This window comes from Amblyomma americanum, chromosome 6, assembly GCF_052857255.1.
Source record: "Amblyomma americanum isolate KBUSLIRL-KWMA chromosome 6, ASM5285725v1, whole genome shotgun sequence".
NCBI lineage: Eukaryota > Metazoa > Arthropoda > Arachnida > Ixodida > Ixodidae > Amblyomma > Amblyomma americanum.
The window spans coordinates 56,962,452-56,986,147 of record NC_135502.1 but is presented as its reverse complement, the minus strand read 5'-3'; the positions used below and the strand labels follow the sequence as shown (position 1 = coordinate 56,986,147).

Here is a 23,696-nt window from a genome sequence, read left to right as displayed (position 1 = left end):
TTGTTTGCAAAGTGTGGTTGCAGTGAACTAGAAGGTCTCTTTCTAGAACCTTTTAGAACACTAGTACTGCGCAGGCCCTAGTGACCGCTTACCAGATTCCCAGTAAACGCTAAAGCGCGGAGTGATAGGCTCGCTCGATGGTGCAATATGCACTGAGGGTGCAATGCTTTACAAGTTCGATGATGCCATTGGATTAAACTGCGACACAGCGGTACGAGCCTACGTCGCTGCCGTAACCTTACAAGGCTACTTCACTAAACAATCCAAACCAGCCTTGGAGGAGACCGCTGAATGTCCGAGAATCCAGCGAAGGAAAAAGAAATGATACCCTGCATCTACTTTTGCACTCAATTTATTTCTATGACACACCAAAAATATACAGCATACTTTTAGCGAAACAGGAGTGCTGCACAATCGCTCAATTGAGGAGGACCACACATCGGAGCAATGTACTGTACGGATACGGCGGGCCAACAAATACAAAGCCCTGAACTGCGCGTCGCACACCTGTCGGAGTCCATGCACATCTCTCCTTCCTAGTCTTCTCGCTGGTGCTGAGAAGAATGATTGTCATCGCATGGGAAGGGTGGGAGCCCCCATCGCGGGCTCCGAAGGCAGCCTGCTGAGGTTCAACTACGACGCCGCTTGCAAGCACACTTAGCTTAAACATCAGATAACTTCTTACGTCACGGCGCAGAGTATTGTTCGAGTTGGTTGAGAAGAAAGCTAATGCCTATTAAAATTAAAAGAAACACACATACACACATGCCATCACGAGTTCTTGAAATAAACAGTACACAACATGAGGAGGATAAAAGAAAAGCAAGAGCATAGAAAAATACGCACACTGGGAAAAAATATACAACGGCGATAGTAGCATTCTTACTCTTCGTAATGAAACATGTCACTTTGCGCGAAGGAGCCAAATTAGCTCGAAACGTCATTTCAAGCATTAGGTTAAAGATATTGAAGCGTTTTGCGTTTTAAAGCAAGTGGCACCCATTCCTTCACGAAATGCTACTGAACACACGACAGAAGTTCGCCATTAAAACATATAATAAAACACACCCGGTAACAAATGTGCGCGTTTCTTCACCTCGTTTCAGCTCGGTGAATGCTGACCGACAACATACGTTCTGCATGCGTTTCACAAAGCTCTACATGACCTAGATGAATGGCACAACATCTAATAGAGAAAGTTATCCATGACTACTTGTGGTTAACGACGAAACGTCGTGTCCCTGACAGGTCAGTTATGAGCTTAGTAATGCCCACGCTGGCAGCACAATAACATCATAAACAGTCATACTTCGCAACCTAGATGGCTTGAACTGAAAGCGAAGTTTAATGAGAACTCGCGGTATCACGCTATATTTATAAGCCTACGTCACAGTTTTGCTTCTTGTTTCTTTGTTTTGATATGTTAGACGAACTTTTTTTTTCAAGTGAGATATGTCAAACAACACGACAAAATAATTGGAAAAATAAAGGCATCCAACTGCACTTTACTCATCCTACTCGAACATTGGGCTTAGGAACAATTATTGTTGCTTATTTTATGACCCTCTTCACTTCTTCTTCTTCTTCTTCTTCTTCTTCTTCTTCTTCTTCTTCTTCTTCTTCTTCTTCTTCTTCTTCTTCTTCTTCTTCTTCTTCTTCTTCTTCTTCTTCTTCTTCTTCTTCTTCTTCTTCTTCTTCTTCTTCTTCTTCTTCTTCTTCTTCTTCTTCTTCTTCTTCTTCTTCTTCTTCTTCTTCTTCTTCTTCTTCTTCTTCTTCTTCTTCTTCTTCTTCTTCTTCTTCTTCTTTCTCTTCTTCTTCTACTACTTCTTCTTCCTCCTCTTCATTTGCGGCATTCTCTTTCACCTTTTCATAGGCAATAAATGAAGCGCCGAATAGCGTCGCACACAAGAAACTCTTTCACAGACATAACTTGAACAGGAACAAACAACCACGTTCGCTTCGTGTATTAGCAGTGTAAACAAAAGCAAAAAATTACAAAATTACACTCGTTTAACAACTGCCACACATCATAAAATTACATAATTTTATCTTCTTCCGGGTACTGCAGGCAAACTTCATGTACGCTGCTTTGTTTGCACCAGCGAGGAATTCAGGTTCCTCACTTAAGCAAGACTGCACAGGTCGCTCAGAGCGAAGCTGAAGCAAAGATCACTCATAGCAAGAGCTTTCAATTTGCACCACACACGCGCGCACACACACATAAATTCTATATCTACGGGCAAGAACTATACGAGCCTCACTGGATAACAGTCGCGAGTATATTGCATGAGTTGCAGCATGAAACAACAACCGCGAACGGCAGTCTTTGAAGTCAGTCGCTCTAATATTCACAGGTAGTCAGGTTACAATGCTACGGCAACAACGAAATACTGTGCTGGATGCTTTGAGCTATCTACAACTCTTCGTTCAGACCATGAGCTACTCTTGAAAACACCGACTTGACTCACGCGTGCGTAATTGCGACAAGAGAACAGCGTCATGTCAACCAGGCGCTCGAGCAACCCACCCAAAAAACAACGCCAAGACCTGATATCAGCGCTAACGAGCTTGCCTGTTAACAAACAACAAGTGACAAACAGTCTAAAACGATATGCGCACATATGTGATGTCGTAGATATGTATAAGTTATTTGAGAAGCAGTACTTATAGGTAAGCGATATGTTGCCCCTGGTTACTCGTTATGGCAGCGCCATCACATATCGGTAAATTTTTTCAAAAGTGTGAATAAGGAAGTTGACTCTCCATCATATACACAGACACAGACCGTGAAGAAATGAAACTGGTGCGAAACCGTACGTAGGGGCGCTCGTGGCCTCTACATCAATTGTAGCGTGAAAGCTTTCCGGAAGGCTGCCAAAGCCCACAAGCATGATCGACATTTGTGCTTAATTGAAGCCATTATCATTGCATATATATAGGAAAAACAAACAGAAAATAAGTAACTCCTCAACTCAACAAAACAAAAAGAGCTTTAAGCCGAAAATGCACGAAGAAACGGCATAAAATTTGGTCTTCAACACAGCAGCAATTCTCAGCAGCTATTTGAGACATGGCGGCTTGTCTTACAGCTTCTCTGGAAATATGTGTCGCAGTCCAGCTTGCTCTAAAACCCTCTGAAGAAATATGACTCTGATGAGACCTAAATATTACTCTCTGGTCATATTCTTAGGACACCTCAATGTCCTGTTTTAATGTTTACTACGTTATATCTTGCGTAGCTGCAAAGTTATTTTGGCGCGAAATGTCCCGCTTTAAAGTGAGCGTCACAACATGAGAATATTGGTACGAATGCAGGTTTGTAGTTCAAGATATGTGCAAGAGCGCAATTAATGCCGAGTACTTGTCGAATACGAGCGTTCCCACATCTTGGGCAGTAAGTACATTACATTAGTACCGGAGACAGTACACCACGACTTCGATGTTCCAGACAGTAGACCAGCATGTCTACGCACTGGGCGTAATATCCTGAATCACATGTTAATATAATAGCTGCTCATTTGCCCTTCATAAAGTGCTTGATATGTTGATTACCTATTGTAAATTTTACTCGATAAAACAAACTTGGCAGTAAGTACATCTTTGGCCTCACTTAACCAAGTTACAACCACTTTGCAGTATTAACAGAGCAAAGTGTTTCAACACTTTCCACTATTAATTTTTGGCAATTTAAGTTTTTCAAAACAAATTTAAAGAATCTAAGGACTCGCACAAAACGCATCGGCGACTGTACTTTATCCTTCAAACCAATTTTACACTCATAAAGCGTAACAAAAACAACGACAGACAAGAAAATACTCAAATATCGCAGAAGTTAAGAGAAAGATCTAGCAAACTGATGAAAACAGCTGGCGAGTGATGAACAGGATGTTTTTTTTTTTGTGCTGTACAACTCAAAAGAAAGCGGCTTCCACTGCGCGAATCCCATTTTCAAAGTTACGTTCCTTTGCCTGGCGGACACTAAACTCACCGTACCTTCTATAAAAATACAATTAATCGGCTAAAATGCTCCTAGGTTGCATATAACATGCAACGATTTCGTTTCGCAAAGTTATGGTTAGTCGCATTCAAGACTTTCAACTTGCATAACTCTGACAACGGAGATGAGAAGTGCGCAGTCATCGAATTCGCCTAGCGCAGACAAAAGCACGAGGCTTTTCTGCGAAGTTAGTCTTACAGTAGCTATTTCTCTATAACTGAAAAAAAAGACAAATACTAGACAACCTGACCTATTAGAGACGAGCTACAACTCGTTTTGATGGTCATGTGAACCAGCAGCTACGATTCTTCATAGCTTTCTGTTATGCGCCTGCAGATAAACTGTCGTCACCTCAAGCACGCTGTGGCGCATAAAACATTGTTCGTGGCCATATGCGCCTCGCTCTGAGACCTTTGCTTTCGTTTCGTTGCTTATGATCTGTCTGGATGAGCAAGTAAGAAAAACGTACTACAAAATTTGACCGCGAAAGCACCGAACTTGACTCTGGACCAGAGAACTTCGCAAGTTGTGTTATACTGTTCCGGACATACAGGCCTAACTTTTTTATCAAGACATGCACTTTCACGCCCACTGAATTTGGTTGAATATATTTAGCTATGCGATATGCACTTAATGACCGCCTGGCCCAGTAACGCAGCTGCAGAGGTAGAATTCGCGCAGCGGACATATCATTGCTCTTTTACACTTTGTATAGATTAGGTAAAGCACCCTGTATATACTGTACGAAGTCTGCGTTGTCTCAAAATGTGGAAGAATGGCCGTTTCTATTCCAATTCAGTTTGCAACGTTCGTTAGTTCCTGACTTCCGTATTCCACACTCTGACACGGCGCAATGTAGGAAAAAAGAATTAAATATTCAGTTGCACACTGAACGGCAACATTCACATGGGTCATCACCATGCATGCGACGAGGTTTCTATTGCGGACGCTGACGCGGCGTCTACCATGCGTAGGCGTCAGAGGTGTGCCTCCGAGTCGGCTGAGGAGCGAAGGGAGACGTTTTGACCAAGGAGGAAGCGAACGGGTTCGTTCCCTTCACCGCATCCTGATCGGGGTCGCTCAGGGCCGTGATGTCCTTGTATGCCTTGAGAACGATAAGAAACAAAGCAAGCGTAAGCTTTTCGCATTCCCCGTTGCGCTAATGTGCTGCTTAACTAAAGTAGCTGGATGTTCTCGCTGCGTCTACCTTTACTTTTTAATCTCTCACAACATGTGTAAGAAAGTTTTGTGCCTGAAGTTCAAACAGCACTTATATGTACAAATAGTAATGCTAAGCAGGCACGGCATACCCATATAGTTTAGTAATCAGATTTTTATGGGACAGACACGGCTCATGCGGGTAATTCAGACCTTTTGTGCACATTCAGTGATGCTTACGTGTGAGTTAACGTTAACACGTATGAAAGCAGCTGTATTGATATAAAAACATGAAATAACCTGAAAGTATCAATGAACGAAGACTAAACACCTATGCAGGAAATTTACGCGTAGAGGAAGGTTCTTGAACAATATCACCACGCTGTATAGCCCCGCGGCTGCAGCGCTCAATATAGCCCGCAAATCTGGGGCTTTGGTGCTAGAAGCCGTAGACGTTTTGAACATTTAATCTCAGTCTTTATTGAAATAAGTTATCTTCGTCTCTAAACGCAGCTACGTTATAACGCGTGATAACCTAGCAGTAGCGTCACTATTAGTGGCGTTTCAGTAACGTGAGTGGCCGATGTTAGAAGACAGCCGTAACCAACCTCGAAGTCCTTCCGGATGTGATCGAGTTGATAGGCGCTGTCGGGGCTGACAGCTTGGGCCATGATTCCCTTTGGGTTGAAGGCCGCCGCAAGGGACGTCCGGCCATAACTTCTTCCCACTTCATCCGGCGAGTAGCCCCGGTTTAAAACGTTCGTTCTGTATCCCCATTGGTCTGAAAGAACAGTGAGATAAGTATTGACTGGTTTATGCCGCACAAAAGTTTGCCGTTGCAAGGAAGTCTGGAAAGATAGCAAGAGTTTTTTATCCTCCTGTGGCCGGTGTCGTGAATAAACATTTTTCTTTAATGCTGAAAAAATAAGTTTTGTCTCGTCGTCCGGCATGTGTCTAATACTAAACGAAATTATGATGCTGTGAAGATATTTTCTCGCTTCACACAACGCTTTCATCCCAAAGTAGAGGAATTCCTAGTGTCTCAACAATATTTTTTCCCCCTTTCCTTGCTTTTGGTGCTTACCTAAGAGGTTTGAGCCTTGATCATGTGTACTGCTAATAATTACGCCCCAAATCTCACGACAGTATAAGTCTGAAAGCGAGCAAACCATCTCCTTGCAATCCCGACAAAATACTCACGGGCTTCTCTTTTAAACTATAAATAAGCACAAAATACGAATGAACCATGCGATTAACCTCGCTCGAAAATTGAGCCAAGCCTCTGAAACCGAGGAAATTTTTTCGTTCATTTTAATTACCACCAACGTAACGTACTGCCACGCCAAGCCCCTAAAAAGATGCTGAGAAATAATAATAAAAAAGTTGCGATGTCAAATCGCCAATTAGTTTCAAATCGTTTCCAGACGCCGTAGAACATCCTGCGGTGTTCGCTCGCCAGTGATATGAGCCAGTACTAACGCCATGACAGTCACAACTGTTTCATTGCTATTTTATCCAAGCAGTAAACTGAATGAAAGCAATGATCTATCCAAAAAAATGAGAACAACAAACTCAACACGGGCGCTCAGACAGATCTGTAGTACGGACCAGTCCACGTAATCTCCCGCCAGAAGCATAACAATAGACGTCTTACCCGTCGTAGCCATCGAGAGGCTCTTACACGGCCTTCTACGGCTATCTGGCCTTATCGCTTAATTTTTCCAGCTTTATTATTAAGTAACAAATCCTTACAAGCCATAAAAATTCTGTGACTATGAAGCACACTCTAGCGTAGGGTTCCGGAATAATTCCAAACACATGAGTTATCTAATGTTCAGCAAAGTCTCAGAACACGGATAGTTTTGAATTTCGCCCTGAAAAAGCGGGATCAAACCTGACAACTCGTACACGGTAGCCAAAAACCATAGCCCGTCAGAAACCTCGACATCCATGCCACGAATGTGCGGGTACACTCCAAACATGAATACGCCTACATGGGACTAAAAAGAGAAGGAGAGTAAGCTGTCTTCCAGCGCACTCCCGTTCATAACAAATACATGCAGTTTAGTTCAGCTAAGTGTGCTTTAGCGAAATCGTCCCGACGACGTAGACGGCTCCGGCCGACTCGCTTCCTGCACAGCGAGAACTGCAATGCGAATGCCGCGAGAGCGGCGCCGGCTCCTTTTTCCAGCAAACGGCGAGTCACGTGGTCAGTCACGTGGCCACAGCTGCGAAGGCGGCGGTCGGCGCAGCGGTCGGTCGGACGGCGGCAGCGGCGCGCGGTTGCAGCTGCGGCGAGTGACGTGGTACGTCACGTGGCTGCCACACCTCCACCACTCCTCCACTTGAAGGTCAAATTGCGGCGCCGATGACCGTGGCTTTACTAGGCCAGCAGAGCTTTCGCTTTAAGAGGAGCGCGCTAGAGGACAACTTGCTCCTTTTTTTGTTCCTTTCTGTCCAGAGTGCATGCACAGCACGTGCTTACCAGGCTGTCCACTGTTTCGCGGTCCCTGGTTTTCTGTTCCTCCTGCTCCTCCCCCTGGAACTCCGAGGAAGCCCCCCGGCCCTTGCGTCACGCCGGCGTCGGGCTGCTGGCCGGCGGCCCCTTGCTGCTGGCCGTCGCCCAGATTCTGCTTGGAGAGAGAGCGCGCCATTGGGTTGGCCGGCACCCCGTGGGGCGCCAGGTGCGACGTCTCCTCCACCACGAGGTGCGGTTCATCTTCGTCCTCCCGGAAGGCCACGAAGCCCCGGTCTTTGCGGTAGTAGTTGACGAAAACGAACCCGATCAGCACCAGGAGGCACGCGAAGCCATAGCCACGGAACGTGATTTGGGTGCCTGCGGAGAGCGGAGCATCGCGCCAGAGAGTGCAAATCGCGACTCCTTCACCACCGAGGGACAGCACTGGCTGATGCAAAGACGTCTCTGAGAACGTGTAGTGACGTGTTCGACTGTTTTGAATTGCAAAAATGTACTGAATTCTGAGTGAAGGCGCGTGGGCTAAAATAACTGCGGGTATAAGTTGTGTATAACCTGTAAGATGTGCAGAAACGTGAGGCTCCAGCCTCTTCATTTTCATAACAAAGAGCAGACTATGAAAGGAGGTTAAAAAAACTGAGTATTTGACGATACCTTAACGTTAATATTGCATGCACGTGCAACTGACGTCAATTACATGACAATCATCACGTACTCGAGGAGTGCAAAAAAATGAAAAGTAAAGAAGGCTGGAAATTGAGATGGTCGTGCACAAACTAAAAAACTTTTTTTCTATCTCTGTACTTGTCACAGCCCACAATTTAGGAAAAAATGAGCAAAACAATGACCGCTTGCCTTTCTGCGTACAATTTATTGCTAGCCAACGTTATCACCCGCATAGTCCTTTTGGGTCTGTCCTAGGCAGCTATGCGCTTGAGCGGGAACACACTGACGAAAATGCAAAAGAAAATGCGCACCGAAGTAGTTAACAAAGATCCCGCCGATGACTGCCCCGCAGCCACGGCCCAGGCCATGATGAAGCCCCTGCAGGACGCCCTGTGCCGACGACCTGAGGTTAGCGGGCGTTGCCTGAGTGATGTAGGAGCAGCAAGCTGCCCACACAGCCGCATGCGTTACACCTGCAAGAACGAATAGAAGTGCGACATTACTCTCGTCTGCGTAAAAATAAAAAAAAAGGACCAGTCAAAATTTTAGGGCTCTATGTACGCAACTGTGTCCTCCATATCAAGCTCGAACCTTTATCTGAGAGTGTGCTGCTCCTAGCAATGGTTACTTCGTTTCAGTCGCATTTAACATCCTTCGTATCGCAAGTACAATGGTTTAGTACGCCAAATGCAAAAGGAGTAAATAATATTTCTCTATGAACGTCTTCCGAAATTTGGCCGTAGAATGCTTTTGCCATTAGTAATAATATAATTTTTTTCCTGAACTTCTAACATCAGTGCATCTCCGAAAAAGAGAGAGCTTCCGCTATTGATCCATTTTTTTATTTGACGAATCCTGGTATTTCGATGTTTACAACTTCCAACAATTGTGACAGCTTGCAAGAAATCGCGTACGTTCCTGTCAAATGTAACCGCTGTAGTTTTCAGAAGAAAACCTAAGCCTAAGTATTTGGCTTTAGTGAGGACTGGATCTGCTATTCAATAAGAAGAATATTGGTTTTTAATTCGAAATAATCAGTGGCGCGTGAAATTGCCGACTCCTGATGCTATAGGCCATAGGTGCGAGACAGGCGACCATACGTGAAAGGTGGGAAATGAGCTTGGGGAAGGTCGCATGGAGAGCTTGGGCTAGCTCGGTGGTAACTTCACTTTTCAGAAAAGGATAATTATTGCTATTGCATTCACCTGAGCGAAGCTACACGGCTACAAAGAAAACTGTACAGGTATCTTGACGTTCGCAGCTGACTAAACATTGGTCCCGGGCAGGACAGCCGCTCTACTAAGCTAACCGAAACGGCTGGCAGATGGCAGGGCAACGAGGGAGAGGAATGACAGCGCTTAGTGAGGAGGGTTGGAAAGATCTGATTTTTCACCCTTCGCAGCCTTATGGTTAGTTGTGACCAAGAAACAAATATAGAAGAATTATTTGCTACCGTCCTGTTATCCCGCTCACTGGAAACGAAACGCCCAGCTAAAGCGTCGCGCTGTAATATTTTATGATATTAAGACGTTCGGAATGTCGCATTTTGCCCTAATTCCTTGGAAGAAATTCAAGAATGTAGATAGCCTTGCAATGAATGCACAATAAGTTGATTCCATGGACATCGACTCTATCATTGTGAGCATATCGGCTTGAGAAACACTGGATCCGTACCGAACCCGGCACTGTCTCGTTTCATGACCTGCGGCAGACTATGCAGTTCCACACCCAGGCATTGCGTGTAGCCTGCCTAGGCGACCTTAATGAACTGCCTGCCTTCTTCGCAACCTTTGTTTTGGTGTCGCGATCGTTACTCTTCCGCCTCGTCTCTGTCGAATGGACATGCGGTTTGGTTCGATTTGCAGTGATGGACGTGAATACCGAAGAAGGCTTGTTCTATTGTCAATGTGCTGTACAAGTAGCCGTTCTTGCTGGCCGGAAAATGTGCGGCACTTACATTCTAAAGAAAGGGTGCATTCTTTTCCGCTCATATTTGCTCACACTAATGAACGCACACACAGAGAGACTAAATCGCTTTGTGGCATCAGCGCTACATTATGATCTACAGCGCTTCCTACGTGTCCTCGTCGCGCTATTGGGCAATCAGTTTTCCCTTTATGTGTTCAGGCCATCCTAGGAAGAGTTAAAACATGGGCAGAGCTTTTAATAGAACGGTTACCATTACTTCATGTCCTAAAGAACGCCACAATGTCGCGTTCTGCCTCACGTGTAGCTTGCTGCTAAAATAATTACCTCGTAAGAACACGAAGCGCAGACATTCTTAAACTTTGCACGAGTTAAGACCAATACCTAACTGTAATAAACAAATAATTGCGTTATACCAAGACGCTTGGTCAGTTGAACTGCACAGTGTCGAAAAATGTGTCGTACAAAAATCCGCGCCTATTTTTTTTATCGCTTTCTCGTTCACCAATGCACATTTCGCAATTTTTTCCTGTGCTTAGGAATAACCAATATTGTCAGCCTTAAGAGCAATTGCAGTGGACATGTGGCAGGTCTTGCCAGCTGAATATCCGGTTAAAATGGTAACAAAATAAAAAGTTAGGGGAGCAAAGTAAAAAAAATATCGTGTTTTTTTCCCGCTTTCCACTGAGTCTTAATGGTAATCATTCCCCTTGGTAATCACTCCACCTTGGGGCATTGCCCTAAACCACTGGACAAACCTCAGCCTTGGCTGACAAAATGGCGCTGCCGACATAAATGGTCTCCTCTCTTTCTTTGCGTTGCTGTTTTGGTTCTTAGCCGACTAAAAGCAACTCCGCAGCATCTGCGAGGAGGAAGCGCAGAGGCTGGTAGTAATCATCACGCCATAAAGACGTCCGCGTCTTCACCGCACACGCGACAGCTCGGTGTCGTAAACCGGAAGGAGCATTAGGCGTTGCTTGGCTCGGTGGGAAGTCATGTGATCCTTCTTTCGGGGCCTCCGCTCCATTGAGGCACTAAGATCGACCATCAGAGTAATCTGGGATTGAAGAGAAAAGGCCGGATCCCCTGTGCACAGCACACCGGCTATACCTTTGTCCTGAGGCATGAGGCGCCGGTCATCGCTTTTCCTCCTTCACCCCCCCCCTCCTCACACCGCCTCCCCCTTTACGGTGCGCGCGCATTTAGTTTTGTTTGTATGCTTCTTCTCCCCGAAGGTCAGACGGCGGACTCTGTGGAAAAGTGCTTCCAGCGTTGCCTGGCAACCGAAGGGCGGAAGAAAAAAAAAAAATAAACGAACAGAGAGCCGCGAGTGTCTTTGCGCCCTTCTGCTCTTCTCTATCCCGACTGTATTTGATTTCTTGTTTTTTTTTTCTAGTTGCCTAGCAGGGTTCTCGGTCGAAGTCCTCCTTTCATCGGCGCGTCCTACCCATTCATGGGCCTATTTTTCAAAGCCCGGTAGCGCGATTATGAGAGTGGGGAAGCAGATAAGGCGGGAATGATGCGATGAGAACGAGCTTCAAGAAAAAAAAAAAGGAAGTGGAATAAACCCGCTTTGCACGTTAAACAAAAATCCATCGCCTTGAAACACAGAGGCGCCATTCAGCAGGAGGCAGCTAGAGTGGCACCATTTGCCTGCTTGTGCCCGACAGACCTTGAACTACTTTGTCAGTTTTTGACAGTTCTTGGTTTACGTAAGGCATCATTAGAGCTACAGCGCGCTTTTCATTATTTCCTTTTAATTTTTCCCGAATATTCGATTACTGTCATGCATAAAAAGACCATTTATTCTTGGTATCTTTGAGAGGGACTTTTAGGCTTTTCATTTAGGCTTTTCATCACCACTGCCGCCTTGTTTTCATATTGTCCCAGGCAATCTACTGTCTTCACTGTTAGGGTATTTGTACAGGTATATTTGTAAGCCGAAAGTTTCGTTCAGTTTTTCACAGCGTGGAACATATTCAATCTGCGAGAACTTTTGTCTTCAAGACTCCACGAACAAATTTCAGTACGATGAACCAAGCGCCAAAATTCTTTTTTTATCATCAATCGAAGTGAGCAAAAAAGAGCGAATAGAGAGAGAACCGTTTTTTGGATCAGCGGGAAGGAATGGAATCTGGAAAACCAATACTCTCAGCAAGCGGCCTGTCCATGGAACTTGAAAGTGGCAAAAAGCAGCAAAGCTCACAGGTTGACACCAACGCTAAAGCTGCGTCTTCCCCGTTTGGAGCAGGATTTGTCACCGGCCACTGCTGGAAACTCCAAATCCTACGTCAGCTTGATGTTTTTCGTCTTTTAATCAGCGACTACAGGCCTGCCGCGGAAATAAAGCTGATGTGTCTCGTTCTCTCTCTATAGACTGTCTATAGACTTCTTATAGACTGTATTGCCTTCTACAGATATTTATTTTTGTCTATTTATAGTCTATATATAAAATGTCTATAGAGAAAAGTCTACAGAAAGTATATGGGCATCTACAGATTATGTATAGACTGCATATAGGATTTTCATTGCCTTTATACACGTCTATAGGATTTGTCTATAGAAAGTCTGTAGACTTTTTAGACAAAAGTGTATGAACAGTCTAAGACTGTCTAAAGAGCTTCATTGAAGGCAAATGCTGCTTAAATATTCTTGAAAAAAAAATAACGTGATAAGAATATAGAATAACGTGCAAACGCGGCATAGAAGGAAGAACAAACTTGTGTTGATGGTGCTTGAATCGGCACAGAACAACTCGACACAGGCTACACCTGTATTTAGTTTTTTTATTTTTATACCCTATAAAGGCTCAATTTTCTAGGAGATTGGTCTCTTTGTCGCTCTAAACATACATATTTCAACGACTACTGTAGCCTCATTGTTTTGTGGACCAGTGTGCGTGCGTTTACCGCTACTGCTGTTGGTGCGGATTGCACACTCGAGCGGAGTTAGAAGAGAACAAACCGAAAAACATGCACCAAAGCCACAAGACACTCAAGTCACAAGGAGGTAGAGGGACCCTCATTCATCGCTTTTGTACAAGCACAGAAATATATTGGGGGGGGGGGGGGGATGAAAGTGAGAGCAGTGCGAGATGAACCAATAAAAAGCTGTCCCCAGCTTTTCTGAGCCCGTTCAACACGCATAAAACAGACCACCTGAAAGGAGAATTGAGAGCACTGACGGATTCCACGATAAGCGATCGTATTTCGGTGGCAATGAACGCTGTCGGCAGCGCAAGTGAGCGAGGAACGGCCCTTGGAACGTGCTTGTAGTAGAGTTTACGGTTCCCTTTCAACGACTTCAACTGCAACGGATTTTTAGACGCAAAAATAGTATAAACGAGAAAAATGAGCCCCGGATAAGTATTTTTCGACCTTAACTCGAAAAACACTAAAATGAACTCTGTACTCAAGCTCTGCATTAAAAATGAACATCAAAAAATATGGCACGTTAATGCCAAACAGAGCGTTGGGCAAGCAAGGTGAGGATTCCCTTACACTTTTCTTTTGTTCATTGCTGACCAGAGTCGTCAATAAATTGAAATTTCATTCACTTGTGGAACAGGATGAGAAACAAGACACGTGTGCTTTTTACGAAAGGTCTTCCAGTGTCTTCGTTCCCAAAATACTTTTCCCTGTAACGAAGCGTGAGAGAGAATATCGATCCTAAACTGTCTCCGTGCCTCGACCTTCCTTTCGAGGCTCGTGCGATGCAGACGTCCAAAAATATAATAAGCCGCATGAGATCACTCCGCTCCTCTTCCATAACGAATTCTGAATACATACAAAAAACAACGCGCATTCACCTCTGAGCGAAGACCGCCCGGGCGAGTAAAGGAGATAAAATATAAGGGGGAATACGAAGTGGGCCTGGCGTCAGGCCTGGTCGTTTCCTTGGTTACGGTGAAGGCCTCGTTGCTGAGAGGAAAGCCCGCGTGCGCGCGCAGAGTTGCTCGTTTTTTGTTCTTTTTATTTTAAAAGCGGTGTAGAACAAAATTCTTTGGAAACGAGGCTGGGCGACAGGAAAAGCTTGAAGCGGCGTTTTAATATCTGAAGAAGTGATCAAGCTGGGAAGTGCCAAGGTTATGCTAAGAGAACTGTCAATGGCTTGCCGCAGTCTCTTCGTTTCTTTACACAGTGGTTGAATTGGCGAAATAAGAAAGAAAGGAGGAAAGAAAGAAAGAAAGAAAGAAAGAAGGAAATAAAGAAAAAGAAAGAAAAGAAATAAAGCAATAAAAAAAGAAAGAAGTAATGACAGCAGAGCTGCATTTAAGGAGGGGGAGGAGACGGCCGTGATTGCCAAGTCGCCGTCACAGCAGTGCACCAGTAATATTTTTTTTTCTCAATGCGCTTAGCGAAGTTGGTTTTCGTGTAGCGCTATAGCGCAGGAAGCTGAAACATTAGGGTGAGAGCCCGCACACTGCAGAATCAAGAACAGAAAACAAAAAGGAGTTTGTATTTTTTTCTTCTCTTAACGTGGTTATGACTGGTGTAAATCGAATGAAGAGGTCAAGAGAAAGCAGGAAAAATTAGGTCCAGTGCTACAGCGCGGAAATACAGCGTCCTGATACAAATTTTTGTATACTGGACATGATCATGACGTGCTAGTCGAACAATAAAGTAGTTAATAAAAAAGATTTCATGGGCCTAGCTTATCGTGCTTGTTTATTATGTTCATGGCCGCGAGAGCATGGACAGAATGTGTCTGCTGACCATAAGTATTACTACTTTCTTCAAGGGGCACTGAAAGCAAGCTGAACTTCGTGTGTATCGATATACGACTGCGTTTTAATGAAAAAATAAAAATAAACCCTAATCTCATTGAAAACAGAGCTTTATAAGCTATAAAAGCTAAAAAAAGATCAATACAGGTGTCACCCCCACCGGCCATTTTCGCCAACAAACTGCGGTGCGTCGAGACCGTTTATTTTTGTGCCTGGATCCTTGAGTCTAGGCTATACTGGCATTCACTTCAAAACGATGATCACGGAGTCCTTTCCAGTCTTGACGTAACGAGTTTGAATCAAGTGGCTGAAAATTTTTAAATACAATTTTCTCGCCCATAAATGCGTCTTTTGCTTCTTGACATACGTCAACGTAGCCAGAAAGAGACACAGAATTCATTTTCACTACAAATATTTCCCAGTTACTGAAGCAGGCCAGCGCTTCTTTTATCTCAATAGAACATAGAGGGGCAAGGAAATTAACTCTCGGCTCTGACTAATTTACAGTAAATGAATTTGTTGGGAGGAAGAAGAGTGACTAAAAGGAATGTGCCTTCACAAACAAGTTGAAGGCCACTCTCTCTGCGGGCTGCATCGGCGGCTACAATAGCTGCAAACGGCAGCGTGGACGCTGGTAATATTGTAGATAAGCAGTGTAAATCTACGAGCGCGTGGCGACACCAGCTGCAGACACGAAAACAGGAACAAAAATTACACCATTAACGGCTGTGAAGCCAGAAAAGCCATTTCGCGCATGCTGAGGCAAGCATGGCTGCTGGCTTCCGTATGAAGGTTTTTATTTATTTTTGGTTTTGTTCATCGACTTTTTTTCCTGGCGAATTTATTTGAAGGCGACGGAAGGATGTAGGGGAAAATTATTTCAAAGCTTTAAGTCTTAAAAAGAAATCTAATAATCGGGGTGCAAGGACGCACAAAAACAAATGGTGGCACAAGAAACGAAACTTTATGACGCTTTCTTTGCGCGAAACTGAGAAGGTCACGGGTTCCCGTTATACATTTAACGCTTGCATACACCAGTGCGACCTCCCTTGTCACCGAATCAGTGATTATTAGAAATGTGGCCACCAGTTAATTATGTTCTTAAAAATTAAGACACTTTCACACGAATGCGATAAGAACCTACTAGGGCCTTTTAACAGTTGCAAAGAACTTATTTAAATTGCAACGGCGTTGACTTTTAAAATAAGTATTACTGCTTACTTTCGCCAAGACAACGAAAGAACCGGTCAGCATTAATTGTACAAAGAATTTTCTAAGTAAGCGCGAAATAAATTAATACACAAATAAACAAATAAAAAATAGGTAACTAAATGTAAAAATGTGCAAATTCTTAAAGTGCAGCATCAAAAACGCTGTTTCACCTTGCCCGTGTGTTCTATACTTTCACATTACTTCTTTTGAGTCGTTAGCAATTAGCGATGTGACTCTAGTAACGAGAAAAGCTCACTGAGGCGCGTTAAGCGACACTGGCAGTTTTAAGTGGAACGTTAGAAATACGTCTCATCTACTTTTCTGAAAACTGGCGCCGTAATGTAGCATTGGTCAGCATGCCTTGTTAGTTTTCTCGTTGAGACAAAAATGAAATGTTAGCGCAAGAACACTCGTTATATTTTAACGCAGGCAATGATTATTGGCTCAGGTTTAGTTCCTCGCTGCGGTGCCTGTGGCGGATGCACATCCTCCTCAAGCGACATCTGTGGGAGTTGTTTTGCTCTGGCACAAATTTTCACTTCATTGCGTTATTTATACACTACAAGGACCACTAATAACTCACCTTGGATAAATTCGAAAGGCAGCACCCACCACGGGTTCTTCAGCCAAGAGATGTACAGAAATCGGCAGACGTTGCCAATAAGACCCACGCACAACACCTGCAGGCAATGAGACGAAGTAACGCTTGTGTATTGGCCTTGCCGGACATCCAGCCTTTCTAATCATTTCCACCATTCATATAGATTTACAAACCACAACACAGCACATACACAAAAGATAGAAATAAAAATTCACATAAAAAAGGCCGTTGTGCAAGTGCCGTTTAAGTAAAATTCGAAATTTATTAGCCTACTTGGAGCGATCTAGAAATAGATGACAAAAAGCGGAAAAGAAGTGGACCTCTTATTGGAGCCCGCAGTGTAAACTCAAGTGAGGAGAGCTCATGGGTGAACACACATGTCTTGAAGCCGTCGCCTCTAGCAGGTAATTTTTACTCCACTGTGTTTGTTACGGCCTTGCTAATGTGCAGTGGCATGATACAAATCAGCAGGAATGTCACGAAAGCAAACGTTTGGAGCAGGCCAACGAAATCAGTGTAGAATCACTGAGAACCACGAAAACGAAACAGAAACAGTTTATGGAAGCACAGTCATAGCTACCACTGCTTCTTATGTGCATATAGGTCAGAGGAAAGGACACACTTGCACTGCAGTAGTAGAAGCGCTAATTAGCCGGCAATAATTTGGGTGACAACATACGTGCGGAATGAACTACACTCGTGGGCAGCACAAACCTCACTGTCATTTTGAGCAAGGAGGAAGAAAACTTGAATCATTCGCAGCGCCTAGTGCTCTGGCAGCTGCGACTGGGTGCAACGCGCACAGCGGAGACAAAGTGCAACCCGCCTGCTCCACATGAGATCAAATGGAGGTGAAATCGTTGGAAGGATTACTTTCAAGGGGAAGAGCGATAAGTTCTAATTTTTCCCGAAATATCGCACCCAAACATGCGCCCTTAGAACATTATCTATGCGGATTACGTGGCCTACCTTCACGTGGCCGATCTGTCGGATGAACCTGAAGCTGAAGAAATAGGCGAATATCTCCGACACGTGGTTGATGACGGAGGCGACACCGAACAGGGTGGGCGTGCCGCCCAAATCCTGCAGGTGCCAGAAGAGGAAGGTGAACACGAGACCGATGCCGAAGCCCATGAACCACGTGACGACCAGGAAGGCACCGTAGCGCAGCGTGGCGAACGACCGCAGCACGGCGAACCATTCCGGCAGCTTGCGCGTGGTCTGAGCGAACACTGTGCTCTGCGAAGGTGGGGCGTGGTCAGGAAAGGGAAAAGAGAGAGAGAGAGAGGAAACGAACACGTTGGCAGCGTTTACGTCATTGCTGCAGCATTTTGGCTGCCATTTTGAACCTCAGCACGTCACGTACCGTATTTGCCTCTAAGGCGCCCGTATGCTGTGCGATGTCAGTGCACGTTAAAGATCCCCAGGTGGTCGAAATTATTCAGGAGCCCTCCACTACGGCACCTCTTTCTTCCTTTCTTCTTTCACTCCCTCCTTTATCCTTTCCATTACGGTGCGGTTCAGGTGTCCAACGATATATGAGACAGATACTGCGCCATTTCCTTTCCCCCAAAAACCAATTATATGATATGATATATTTGCCTAAAGTAATCAGGCTGCATGGTTTGCTCCACCCTTGCACAAATTTCTTCAGACAGTCTATAGACTATCCACAGACTTTTGCATGCAGTCTATAGACCTCCTATAGACAAATCCTATAGACTAGTTTACAGGCAATCCAAATCCTACAGTCTACGCATAATATATAGATTTATGGCCATGCACTTTTAGTAGATTTTTTTATATAGACAGTCTACAGACTATGAATATACAAAAGATAATATCTACAGGAAAGCATTAGAGACTATAGAAAGTCTATATATACAGTCTACATAGATAGTTATGGATAGTCTGTATAGGCAGTCTATATAAACCGTCTATAAACCACTTATATAAGGGCTCAGCCATACAGTTAAGCAGTTATGCCACCATTCAAGCTCGAAATCTATGCAAGGTAAGGAGAACCTTTGTCCCGAATTTCCAGGACCTCTTGATATTTAGGAAAACCGTAAGGGCTCCACCATACGAGCGAGAAGCAAAGCATGAAGCCTGGTTACTTTTGGCAGAGGCCGTAACCCTGCTAGATCAGAATGAGAATAGGAAATGGGAGTCTAATTGGCAGGGTAAACCAACCATATTTGTTTGTTGGGCGCATGCGTCAAGGTAGCCACAAAAATATTTTAAATGCTAGCCATGCAGGGTCAAGGCACTCCTATATCATGTATCCACGAAAAAAATTTAAAAAGTTTGAGCCTAATGCTTAAACTTTCAGATCTCAAGCTTCATCAATCTGTGTTGGAATGGATACGTCCAACACACGTCCAGCACACTTCCTCGTCCTCCCGTCGCCCGTACCAATATTATAAGCCCACCCTACCACCATTCCCGCAATACTCACTCCGACTTAGTCTGACCACACCGCTTTCTGCAAGTTTGTTTAGGCGAAAAAAATAATAAGGATGACGTGAATTTATAAGTGCACAGAGTAGCTATATTTCGAAACCTTTATAGCCCATTGATTTTCAAAAATTGTTCTGGCTGAGATACGTTGGAGTAGCGCCTGTTTATGAAACACCTGCTTATGATACATTGATGTCATGACAAGACGATTCCCCTAAATGAAAACCTACGTCGTTGTCCAACGTCCACGTTAATTTTTTTCACGTAGAAGGCAATCTAGCACCCAGCAACAAGCACTTCCATAATCGCCCACCTTTGTCGTCTCCGGCTCTTTTTCCTCTTGCTTCGGCGGCCGGGCCTGCGGTATGCCCGGCGCGATGTCTTCGATGGTGATAGGCTTGCTCGCATCGCTGTTCATCACGACCGGCTTCATAACGATGTTGTCCGGCTGGTCCGGCTCGTACTCGAACTTGAGCTGCGTGGCCGATATAAAGGCGCAGCCCATGAGCACCGAAAAGGTGGCGAAGCAGATGGTGTAGTTGCGCTCCTTCTCGTAAGGGCCGCACGGGTGGTTCGGGAACGACGTCGAGTGGTCGAGCGCGATGCCCACGAAGAACATGGCCACGCCCCACCCGAGCGAGCCGAACATGCGCTGCCGGCCGTAGTTGTCCATGTTCTCGCCCAGATGGGACAGCGTCGCCGAGTCGGCCAGGGTGATGGCCGGCGCGCTGAAGTACTCGCCGAGCACGATAAGCAGCAGGAGCAGGAAGAAGACCTCCTGCACGTCTTCGTACTTGTACACGATCGAGCTGAAGGGAGGCGAGATGTACGATGTGTGGCGCTCCTGGTTGTAGTTGAGCGTGTACTCGACCGTGTTGGGAGACTTGCCGACCACGTAGTTTGGCGGCAGCTGCTTGGCCTTGGCTCGCCCTCTCTGCACCTGCGGCAGCGACGGCGCTTCGGTGCTGTCGGCGCGCTTCTGCAGCCCCGGGGAGTGCAGCATCTGCTCCTCGGCGGCCACGTCCATCCAGAGGTCGTCCTGGATGCTTCGCCGGGAGCGTTCGCTGCCGGTGTCCGGCGAGTACAGGACGTGGTGCGTGTCGTTGTAGTCGATGCACGAGGCGGCGGGCGGTTGCACGAACGCCAGCGAGAGAGTGAATATGATCCAGCAAGCGAGGGAGCAAAGCAGGATGGTCTTGCCCTTCTTGAAGCGGTCCGCCACTCCCCCCCACATGGGGGCACTGATGAACTCTACGAGCGGCCGGATGCCAATCAGCAGGCCACTCTGAGTGGCGTTCATGCCCATCTGCTTGAAGTAGACCGCCAGAAGCGGGAAGAGCGAGCCGAACGCGGAGAAGAAGAAGAAGTAGAACGTCTTTGAGACCAGCAGGTCCTGGTTGATGCTCGCGAGGAAGCCTTCGACGAAGTTCTGTGGCGGCAGGAACTGCTGGGGCTGCCGCGGCTGTTCCGAAGCAGGGTCCTGGCGCTGATAACTTTGGCTCTGAGCGTTGAGCACAGTCCTATCGGGATTCGTGGGCGCACCCGACGGGCCCCTCGGACCCCCGACGCCGCCGTCTTCGTCGTCAAAACTTTTCATCCGAACCATTGTGGCACAAGGTTATGGAACGTCACTTGCGCTGGAGACCGTATCACGTCGAACACTGGGGATAGTTACTGTATTGCACGTAACCTCATAGTTGCGTTATGAGCACGGAAGACGGGTGACATTCTGCGCTTACTCCGATCGTCCTGAAAAGAAAAGAGTGTTTTGGCGAGGGGGGGGGGGGGGGGCATTATATGAGGGGTGTTACCGGCATGGCAACGGCGACAAGTGAAATGTCAATGTCCTGCTCTCAAGCTTGCCCAGGTTATCGTCTAACCAGCCTCAAGAATGGAACTTGAAATTGGTAGCACGAAAACATGACGCGTAGTTTTTGCTTCGGCGACCTTAACTAACCGATGTGATCCCATTCTTATAAAACGCCGTGCATATTTATAAAGGTTATACCTAGCAGGATCTCCTAGCAGCCTTATATTCCCGCGTAACTGCTGGCGTCATAGGTCGGTTCTGTACCACTTTATGGCAAGCGACATCCGACAAAAATCGGGGCCTCTCAACACAAAGCAGTTTTTCGGGCAATGTCGCGGCGACGCGCGAGCAGGCGTGCTCATGCCGCTGCCCCAGTTCTCAGGAGAGGAGGCGAAGCGGAGGAGAGGCGGCAATGGCGCTCGCTGGAGAGGGCGAAGGCGCCCCACAGAGCTCGCGATCGAACCCTCGGTCGTCAATTATTTATCAGGCAATGAGCATGTGGACCAACTTGGGCATCCACAGCGCCTCTGCACAGTTTGCCTACTCAGCGTTCGGTAGGCCCCAAACGAGTAAACATCAGGACGCGCTCGGCTAAGCCGGCGAGCGAAGCGGAGGGTGCTGCCAGTCATGAAAAAAGAAAAATTGATGGGGTAGAGCACACTCGGCAAATGGCGAACGCACGTAAGTCTTCTTCGGATAATGGGATAGAAGTGGTATTAAGGTCGAGATTAGAGAATACGGCTTATAAAACGCAGACACCGTCGCGGTCGTGACCAAGAATTGCAACTGAGAAAGGTTATTTTAAATGTATGACGACGGCCGGTGCCTTAGTTTGCTCCCAGACGTTAGGACCATCTTTGCCCATCTCTATTTTCGCACAGTATAAAAAATAGGGAAGTTTAAACGCTCGAATTATAAAACACTCGCGGAAATTTAATTAGAAGCACTCGTGGTGTCATAGCATTTTTTTTTTGCTAATTGGCAAGCCCTGCAAGAGCTTCTTTAAATGCGCAGATTAACGCCAATTGTCCCATGCTCATCCTGTGCTTTTGCAACTGCTCTCTGAGCGGACTCTTTGTACAGCCATTACAGCTGATTAGCAGCTTTAATGTATTTTCACAACATATCGTAATTGTTTTCCCCATAGGCATTCCTTTAGCTCCCGAATTATTATCCTCATTATTTCTCGCAAAGCACCGTTTCCCATTTGCGTGACCATTCTTATCTTATTCGCTCAGGTTTCTCTAAGCAACAGTTATGAAGAATGACTATTGCGCTCTCATAAGCGACTGCGTAATGAGTTGCATGTCTGCTAATATATAAAAATAAAGGTGATGCAAAAACACCGCTTTTTGGACTACTGGACGCGTGATAGGATCAAACGGACATCTTAGCTACCACCTCGTTGGGATTAACCCCGTCGCCCAGTTATTACCAACAACAACAAAAAACATTAGAAACGGAATCGTTCGCTCAGGTGAGATAGGAGCGCCGTCTCCACAACAAGTAACAAGAAACGGCCAAAAAATAAAAACAGAGCGGCTGCCGTATATGCGCCCTGCAAGAAGGACCCGCAACAACAAACTCCTACCTTCAGTAACATTGAAGAAATACCTCACCCCGTACACGACGGTGCACGTCGCGCCCCAGTCGCGATTCGACGTCGTAAGATCCGGATCTCGCCAAGTGCAGAGGCAGCAGCGGCGAGCGAACCGGTGGCGGGGCTGGCGGCTGTCTCGGGCGCTCCGGCCGCAACCCCGGAGGAGCGAGGACGCCTCCGCGCATGCGCCGGCTCTACTTTTTCCGCGGTGGGGCATCGCGTTCGACTGCGTGGCGCGGTCGAAGTGCGCCGCTCGGCCAGCGTCGGCGGCCCGGTGTGGGCTGCCGAGGCCATTCCGTGAGAACGGACGGCTGTGCCGTTGTTGCCCCCAGGGTGATGGCGGGGCTGCGTGCGGTGTCGGGTACCGTACTGAACTTGACGGCTGAAGGAGCTTCGGGTAGTGAACAGTTCGCGCCGGGACAGCGAACGGCCGCTCGAGTCCGCACGCAAGACGGGTTGTACCCGAAAGGGCGTGAGGTGGCGTCGGAGGGAGGCAACCTTTGAGAACGGCCGCTGCCGACCTTCGGGAACGGGCAGCTGCTAACTGTTGGAAATGGAGAATGGCGTGGTATTACTGCTGGCTTCACTAAATCTTTGCAGTTGTCCCCATTCATAGCGTTCTCGTGGTGCAGGTAGAGTATCGCTGCCGTATTCCAGGGTTGAAGATGAGCTATTACTGCAATGAAATAAACTACAGACAGAAAAAGACGTCTACGCTGTAAAGTGAGGGGAGTGAACGTTTCGGAGAGCGTCATGGCAAACCGTGGTGTCTCATCGGCACATGAATTTTGGGCCCATTGTCCTTCACAGTGTATATTATTGATATCACTACTATTCCTGACTCACCGATACTTTTTCATTGACTATTCTTTGGCGAAACTAGAAACAAGGGTCAGTTATTATTTAAATAGCTTAGACGAATGGTTGATGGCAAATAAACTTAGCCTGAATCTTTCTAAGACCACTTATATAATAGTTAAGCCCATAAATACTACTAAACAATGCAGTATAGTTGTTAAATATAAAAATAGTGTTCTAAAACAAGTTGTCAATCACAGGTTTCT

At 46.0% G+C, this 23,696-nt stretch overlaps 1 protein-coding gene across 3 annotated transcripts; it reads right to left on the bottom strand.

The window, feature by feature from the left end:
- Positions 1–338: 338 nt before the first annotated feature.
- On the bottom strand, positions 339–22,880 carry jef (major facilitator superfamily domain-containing protein 6 jef). Of its 3 annotated transcripts, none has more exons than XR_013306293.1 (9): positions 22,652–22,880; positions 19,536–20,971; positions 17,732–18,001; positions 16,745–16,841; positions 8,609–8,770; positions 7,641–7,991; positions 5,764–5,936; positions 1,822–5,102; positions 339–1,604 (listed from the first exon to the last, which is right to left on the bottom strand). XR_013306293.1 is itself a non-coding variant. In XM_077627000.1 (8 exons), the coding sequence occupies exons 2-8, from the start codon at positions 20,826–20,828 to the stop codon at positions 4,959–4,961; spliced, it is 2,490 nt and encodes an 829-aa protein (XP_077483126.1). In that variant the 5' UTR covers positions 20,829–20,971; positions 22,624–22,776; the 3' UTR covers positions 1,742–4,958. The 3 variants fall into 3 exon arrangements, 1 of the variants encoding a protein (XP_077483126.1); XR_013306294.1 differs by having other exon boundaries at positions 22,624–22,776; XM_077627000.1 differs by lacking the exon at positions 339–1,604 and having other exon boundaries at positions 1,742–5,102; positions 22,624–22,776.
- Positions 22,881–23,696: the final 816 nt, after the last annotated feature.

Coding starts and splice junctions, on each gene's coding strand:
- jef (XM_077627000.1), bottom strand. CDS start 20,828: ATGGTTCGGATGAAAAGTTTTGACGACGAAGACGGCGGCGTCGGGGGT. Junction 8,771..16,744: donor GCCTTTCGAATTTATCCAAG/GTGAGTTATTAG, acceptor TCGTTCTTGCAG/GTGTAACGCATGCGGCTGTG. Junction 5,103..5,763: donor ACATCCGGAAGGACTTCGAG/GTTGGTTACGGC, acceptor ATCGTTCTCAAG/GCATACAAGGACATCACGGC.